Here is an 8,358-nt window from a genome sequence, read left to right as displayed (position 1 = left end):
CTCTGCCTCTCTCTCTCTGCCTCTGCCTCTCTCTCTGCCTCTCTCTCTCTGCCTCTGCCTCTCTCTCTCTGCCTCTGCCTCTCTCTCTCTGCCTCTGCCTCTGCCTCTCTCTCTCTCTCTCTCTCTCTCTCTCTGCCCCTCTCTCTCTCTGCCTCTGTCTCTCTCTCTCTGCCTCTCTCTCTCTCTGCCTCTGCCTCTCTCTCTCTGCCTCTGCGCCTCTCTCACTCACTCTCACACACATATTTCAGAATGAAGTGGTTTTTGAACTCGTTTCATACATTTAAATTCAACTTAACAGTAAGAACCCCTCATAAAGTCAAAGTATTCACTCTCACACACATATTTCAGAATGAAGTGGTTTTTGAACTCGTTTCATACATTTAAATTCAACTTAACAGTAAGAACCCCTAATAAAGTCAAAGTATTCTACATGATTCATGCAACAATTTAGATTTATATATTGCCTTTCTTCATGTCAGGATATTCTGGAGCACTTCACGGCTAATTAAGGGACCTGTTTCCACACTGTATGACTCTAAGCATTTGTTTTGAAGTATCATCAATGTTGTAAGAAATGTCACCACCCATTTACACACAACAAACCCTTACAAACAGCCGTGTTATATAAATAACTGAGTTTTGGTTATGAAGTGAGAAGTTATGTGAGGTGCTGTAAAAAATACAACTTTTAAATATTGGCATGTGGTCTATGGAGCTGTAGCAGAAAAAAAGAAACTTGAAGTTAAGACAATTTTGAGCCTAATGCAAAAGGGCTAGAAACTAAAGTGATTAATGAGCATGGGTGTGGATTCTTACACTGAGGTCAGGTTTTTGTATTCCAGAATTTTAGATCACTCACCTAAGATATGGTTGTGAACAGCTTTGGTGAAGAGGGAATTGGAAGTGATCCAACACATCTGAATTGGTCAGGCAGGCCTATCAGAATGCAAGTTTCAGTTTATGGATTTGAGATTATGGATATTTTGCCAGTTGAGGTGTGGCACTGAGACACTATTTGGGATGTCAAGTCATAGATTTTAAAGTGGAGGTTGTAACGGAAGGTAGTAAGCCAAAAAATGAAAAGTAAGGGATAAAGTAACTGTTCATCAATCCCATTGCTGTTTATCGGGCATTATGAACAATCAGCTGTTATGTCAATATATCAAGTGTGAAGAAGTACTATATAAATACAAGGAAAATCTGTACTTAGCAGGCAAGATATTCAAATCACTTCTGGTACTGCCTAATGAAGGAACAGAGCCTTGACCTGACCCCATCTGGAAAAGTCTTCAGTTCTGTACATCATTTCTCAGAATACCATGCAAAATAATATTACCACTTGGAATGTTAAATTCTGATGGACAAGGGGGGCATAATCTTAAAATTATTCATACCGTTTGGTAGTGAAATCAGAAAATGCCTTCTATATAAGGGGAACAAAGGCAATTAAATGATGTTGCAGTACAATTGAGCAGTGATCTTGTGTGGGACAGGTATAAGGTATTGAATTACTTTTGTTTGTGTTCCTGAGAAAGATTACTTAGAAATGTTGTAATTAATGTGTGTTCTGTAACCCTGAGTAGTAATGCTTGTTTTTTGTTTGAGCACTTTTGTTTCTGACTAATTAGCAAATTACCGTAAAATGTGTTTTAAGTATCAGTGTTCTGGGGTATGAGTAATTGTCTTGATTTTGCTGGATTTGTCAACTTCAGTAAGTCTTGGGAAGAAACCTACAAAGTTTTGTGGCTTTTGTATATTTTCTAAGGCTAAAATGGTAACTGAAGACACTTACTGGGAAAGTACCAGATGTTATTTTTATTTAGTAGAAAGTCCACAGGACTTTTTTTTTAAAGAACAACTGAGCATATTGATGAAACACTTGAAAATTGTAAAGTTTTTAATGTTTAGAGAAGTTTTTAAAATTTGGCTTTTAATCTGATACTATATGAAAGAATACAGAACAGGATATTAATGTAAATAAATATTTAATGTCCTTGCTCTGCTGTGCTCTTTTGTTTTGCACATGTGAATTCATCGTTTGCAGTTTTCTGGTCATAATTGAAGTTTTGGATCCTTAGGCTTGGTATAATTCAATCCCACTTGCCGTGGTTGAGTGCATATTTCATTCTAAACTGAACCATCAGATGCTTACACAGCTGTTTATGGGAAAGAAATTCACAAATTGAGACTGGTTCAAGTGTCGTCTTTTCTGGTTTTTGAAAAAAGACCTCAGGAGTTCCTCCTGGTGGCTGAAAGAAGTCAATTTTGTGCAAATCAATAATGATGCAGATCAAGCTGTCTTTGTTTAATGTTGCCTTTTTTAACATTGGTCAACTGACGTTAACATAAAATAATTAAGCATGTAATCTAATTAAGCATGATGAGATTTATTTTAATGTCATTTCCTAAATGACTTGATCAGCATGTATTCTATTTTCTAAACCCACAGTGTAGTCTTTTCTCCTTAACTGCATAGTTGTGGCTTTTCCTCACTCCTGACTTCAGGTTGCAATCTTACCTATTCTTTTCCCTATCCTCATATCACTTCCTTCTCCCAGACTTTTATTCCTGTTCAAGCTGAACCTTCAATGATGTGGAAGTGAGAGTTGAGAGGTTTTGGGTCTTTTACAGTCTGCTTTTTTAAAAATGCTCAGACTTGCCCCTTCACTCTTCTGAACCCTTATTGTGAGAGTTTGGGAGAACAGCAGCAAGGCAGGTGCAACTTTGAATGTTTTTTTAAAAGCACAGATTGTGAAAACCTAGAACTTCTGAATCACTGAGATGTGTTTCCGCAACACTGAAGTTCCAGCTTCAGATGAACTCTGGATCTTGTAGAGGAATGTACATCCGGGAGAATGAAACGGTAGGAGTATATGTTGGCAGATGGGTGGAAGGTGATGACTCTGAGCAGAGGGGAGGATCTTCAGAGACCAAGAGGATCAGGTGGCAGAAGTTTTGAGAAGGACCATTGCCAGCAAAAAGGAATTACTATAAACATCAAGTCAGGTTTTTCTTTTGAATTTATTTAATTTTAAATGTTATATCATTTTCCACAGTGGGAATTTAGTAATACATTTGTTTTAATATTTGTTTTTTTTATGACCACTTACAGAACCCAATGGTTTTGGCATTGCTTCCATAGAAAGCAATGTTCCGCTTAAAATCATGATTTTCAGGAATGTGGCCTTGACTTTAAGTGAGGACTTACTGAACTAATTAGACTGCTTGCTGAGGCAACTTCTCTGTCCAAGGGAGTTCACTGCATACATAATTAGCGTATTAAAATATTTATACAGTTATGGTGTAGCAATGACTCATTCTAAATATTTAATGTACTCTTCAGCAGGTATTAGATGCATATGAGTTCAGAAGGATCCCCTAAATACTTTGTAAATGCAGTTAATACTGCATTATTGCACTTACTTTATTACATTGATACATTACACTAGATGTAATGTCAGATCAAAAAAGGATGGGGCCACCATTTGTGCAAGTCTCTCATCTGTTTCTTGTGTTGTTGTGCATCACTTTATTCAATGATCAGTTATAAGAAGTAAAGATGTAGATGCCTGGTGAAGAGATGGTCAGGCATGATGCTTGGCCTAATGAGAATTACTGGCCCTCGCACAAGGAATGACTGTCAACAAGATATCACTTTATGAAACTATGCCTTCCATGACTGGGAAAAAGAGGAGAACCATACAGGAAAACAAAGCACTTTCCAACTGTTTTGTTAGCAGTCCCATTGGCTACAAACCTAAGCAGAAGAATCATCCTTTATCCATTGTGTTTGTTCCATTTTCCTCATCTGAGTACATTAATATTATTCCTAAGTAGGGGGCTAGTTACCAGTGAGTGCTGGAGAATTAGGGGGTTTGGCAATACTTCGTTGTATTGTTTGAAAATAATCTGTAGCAAAGGGCAGGATTTAATGTGTTTGGTAACTATGACTCATGAATTTCTCATGGATTGTACTTCGAGCCATACAATGGATGTCTTGATCCTGTACTCTGTGATTTGACTTCTGTTTTTGAACTTGTATAATTTTTTAATGGTTTGTTTTGCTTTGTTGTCTTATTTTGCAGTATGATGCTGTTCCCATTCAGTCCAGTGTGGTCCTTTGCTCCTGCCCATCTCCATCAATGGTGAGGAATCAGTCTGATTCCAGCACACGGCCTGCTATCTCTGGTATCACCATGGACAGTAGTGCAGGTGATACTGGACCAGTGGTAAGTCCTTTACCACAGCACGCAGGACAACGGCAACAACCGTCATCGCAGTCCCAGCGGCAACAGACAGCAGGGCACACTCAACAGCCACGAAAAAAACGGCCTGAAGACTTCAAGTTTGGCAAGATTCTCGGGGAGGGATCATTCTCAACAGTACGAATTTTAAATATCTGTCTGTAAATGCAATTTTTAAGTTGTGTATGTTTGCTATGTATAGGGTTATCTTTTATTCCATGGTTCTCTCTGCTGCCTTCCCCATCTTCTGTCTCTTTTCACCACCAAATGCCATCTGTCTGATGATTTGTCTTCCATCTGTGCCCCTCTCCTATAATACATGGGAGAAGGACCTTCACATGGATGGGAATAAACCTATATCGTCTGTTACTGGTGATTGAGATGCATGAAATGTGTTATCTAACCACTTAGCTCAGTTCACTTTAAAGCACATAATACTAGCTTCCTGTGTCAAAATGTCTTCAATTTAAATATCACTCTAGGACTTGAGAACCAAGTCTACACTGAGATTCAGCACAGTGCTCGAGAGAGTGCTGGCCTGACATGAATGCCTTTTTTCTTTACCCATTGCATGATAAACTGAGACCCTGTCTCCTTGTTTGGATAGCTGTTGGAGATACCATGTCATTATTTAAAAATCAGGAAGATCTGACAGCACTGACTAATCTTGCTACCTCAACTAACAGCACTGAAACAAATTAACACATCAATCCATCCCATTGCTGGAACCTTATTGTATTCTCCCACTGTTTGCCTATATAAATTAACACATTTCAAAAATAATCTTAGTTCTGAAGTGCATGAGGGAATCCTGTAGATATGAGATTTACACGGGAAATATTCTGGGACTTTCTTTATGTAGATATCAGTTTCAAGGTTTTGAGCTAAATACTTGAAACTGATTCTGAGGAGGGGCCCTAATTTATAGAAGTCCACAGAACCTTGTAATACATGAATGGATACACTGGAGTATTGAGCAAAGGAAGTTACTAGCATTTCTCTTTGAATGCATGAGAATCCCTGGCAACACTGTGAGCTTTGTTTATTGAGTATAATCCATCAAAAATACTTGCTGTTATTCCAAAGCTTGAAGTGAACCTTAGTAGACCTGAAAAAAATCTTCCGCTGTACAGTTATGTTAATGCATGTTAAAATAGTTTATGATATTTTGATTTATTACCATGGTAAAAAAAGATGAGCAGGTTCTTCTAGCTTTAGTACTTTTTAAAAAAACTAGCATGTGTATAAGTTAAATATCTTTTGCTTTTCTCACAGCAGGTTTGTTCTTTTGAATGCAGCTGATCAGGATTATTGTTTAATATCATAATTCGGGAACTTTAGAAATTCCAGAGGTTATTTTCCCTTTTAGGTTTTTTTTGTTTACTGCTCTTAGGAAGTGCATATGGGGTGGTTCAAGAAATTTCAAAGATGTGGTGTCTGTTGCTGGGAGAAGGTCATTTCTCTCAGGGACATGAGAGGTACCCTTGCTGAGGTGCTGTTGGCTGACTAGCCACAGTTGATGATGGTTCATAGTAACATGCAGTTCTTTGCAGGTGCTTCTTGGTAACTTTCAAACTAATGCCTTCTTGCCAACATTTTAGTTTGATTTGCTCTTTTCATCAATGAATTCCAGTCATTCTTCACATGCCTGTGCATTTCTGTAATTGTACTGTAGTTGTGGAAAGAGGAAATGTATACTCTATTGCATTGATGATTTTGCTTTAGATACGTTTCACTGACCAATGCAAGAATCCTTTTTCCACAGCAAACACTTACCCCCAATAAACCTAAGTAACCCCATGCGTCTGCAAAGCTTTCTGGATTACAAACATTTTCTAGTATTGATATGTACCCTAATGAGCACTGATCCTCTGTACACCTCCTGACCTAACAATGAATACCACAGACTTGTGTTTAAAACCATGCACCATTTACCAAATGCAAGAGGAAACTGAGGCATACTGGTAATGTCACAATCCAGTGCTCGAGGCCACTGTTCTGGGGACAAGGGATTGAATCCAGTCAATAGCAGATAGTGAAATTTGAATTGCATAGCAAATCTCTAATAAAAAGGTGGCCTAATGGTGACATGTAACCACTGTCAATTGTCATAAAAATCCATCTGGTTCACTGATGTCCTTTAGGGAAACGACAACCTTACCTGGTCTCATCTTCATATGACTCCACATCCACATCAATGTAGTTGACTTAACTGCAATAAATGAGGCCGTAACGAGTGGTGCCTACTTCCTGTGAATGAGTATTTAAAAATTCTATCTAATACTTCAGTAAACTCTATCTCACTTGCAAAGCATATTCGATGTTAGGTTTAAAATTTTTTTGCCTTACATTAAACTGCATGTTCTTGATGAAAAGATTTTTTGTGCTATTTAACCCCAAGGCATCCTTTGCAGGACCCCAAGGTAGTAAACCATAGAGGGAGCTGTGGGATATTACAATTCACTGTGTTTTTTTAAAAAAAAATTTAACACAGGCTCGGGAAGGAAGGAGACAAAAAGAAAAATTTGCATTGATATAACAATATTCATAACCGTCAAACATCGCAAAACATATTACAGCCATTTTAAGTGCAGTCACTGTTATGATGCAGGAGTTCTTGTAAACCAATTTGAGCATAAAAAGCTCCCACAAGCAGCACTGATTTTTTTTTTCCATCCACCTGACAGGGCAGACAAAGCCTTAGTCTAATGCCTCATCTGAAAGAGAAGGCATCTTATTCTCTAGCTCAAAACTGACCACTGTAAATTTCTTTTGCATATGTCAGACCTGAAAAGTGTATCTGGACACAAACATAAAAGCCAAGTTCTACTAATGCTCGAAATTTGAAATATAAATAGAAAATGTGGGAACATTTGACACATCAGGCTGCATCTGTGTTGAGAAAGAGTTAACATTTTATGTTAATGACCCATCATCAGATCCTTCATTGGAACTGTTCTGAAGATGGGTCATCAGACTGTAAATGCTAACTCTGCTCTCTCTCCGTAGATGCTGAATTTCTCCCTGCAGATTCTGTTTTTGTTTCATAGACCGGGTCTTGTTGCCTTTGGACGTGGACTCCTTCGGAATCTGAGGATTTGTAAATGATGCTGATCATTTGTACAATCACCAACAAGCTTCCAACTTCTGATCTTATAGTGGAGGAAAGGTTATTAATGAAGCAGCCAAACATAGTTGGGCACAGAACACCACCTGAGGAACTACTGCACAAATGCTCTGGAGCTAAGACTGCTGACCACTGACAACAACAATCTCCTTTGTATCAGGCTTGAACAAGCAAAGAGTCTTTCTCCCATGACGTCAATTGACTGTAAATTTTCCAATATTTCCTCTGTCAAATGCAGCCTTGAGGTCAAGGGTAGTTATGCTTAATTTGCCTCTGGAGTTTAGCCAATGTTTGAACCAAGGTCAAGAGCTGAGTAACACTGGCAGAACACAAACTAAGCATCAGTAAGCAAGTTTTGCTTGACAGGTTACACTTATAGAGCCATAGAGATGTACAGCATGGAAACAGACCCTTCGGTCCAACTGTCCATGCCGACCAGATATCCCAACTCAATGTAGTCCCACCTGCCAGCACCCAGCCCACATCCCTCCAAACCCTTCCTATTCATATACCCATCCAAATGCCTTTTAAATGTTGCAATTGTACCAGCCTCCACCACTTGCTGTGGCAGCTCATTCCATACATGTACCACCCTCTGTGTGGAAAACGTTGCCCCTTAGGTCTCTCTCATATCTTTCCCCCCTCACCCTAAACCTATGCCCTCTAGTTCTGGACTCCCCCACCCCAGGGAAAAGACTTTGTCTATTTATCCTATCCATGCCCCTCATGATTTTGTAAACGTCTATAAGGTCACCCCTCAGCCTCCGACGCTCTAGGCAAAACAGCCCCTGCCTGTTCAGCCTCTCCGTATAGCTCAAATCCTCCAACTCTGGCAACATACCCTTTCAAGTTTCACAACATCTTTCCAGTAGGAAGGAGACCAGAATTGCATGCAATATTCCAAGAGTGGCCTAACCAATGTCTTTTCAGCTGCAACATGACCTCCCAACTCCTGTACTCAATACTCTGACCAATAAAGGAAAGCAT

At 39.0% G+C, this 8,358-nt stretch overlaps 1 protein-coding gene across 2 annotated transcripts in view; it reads left to right on the top strand.

Moving 5' to 3' along the window:
* LOC122560705 (3-phosphoinositide-dependent protein kinase 1-like) overlaps positions 1-8,358 on the top strand; it is an 80,702-nt gene that overhangs the window by 37,053 nt on the left and 35,291 nt on the right. For both annotated transcript variants that reach the window (XM_043711644.1, XM_043711645.1), the window contains exon 2: positions 4,086-4,382. In XM_043711644.1, coding sequence (XP_043567579.1) covers positions 4,086-4,382 — 297 coding nt within the window. The remainder of the gene's footprint in view (positions 1-4,085; positions 4,383-8,358) is intronic.

Source organism: Chiloscyllium plagiosum, chromosome 21 (assembly GCF_004010195.1).
Source record: "Chiloscyllium plagiosum isolate BGI_BamShark_2017 chromosome 21, ASM401019v2, whole genome shotgun sequence".
Taxonomy (NCBI): domain Eukaryota; kingdom Metazoa; phylum Chordata; class Chondrichthyes; order Orectolobiformes; family Hemiscylliidae; genus Chiloscyllium; species Chiloscyllium plagiosum.
This window is presented reverse-complemented; position numbering and strand designations above follow the sequence as displayed.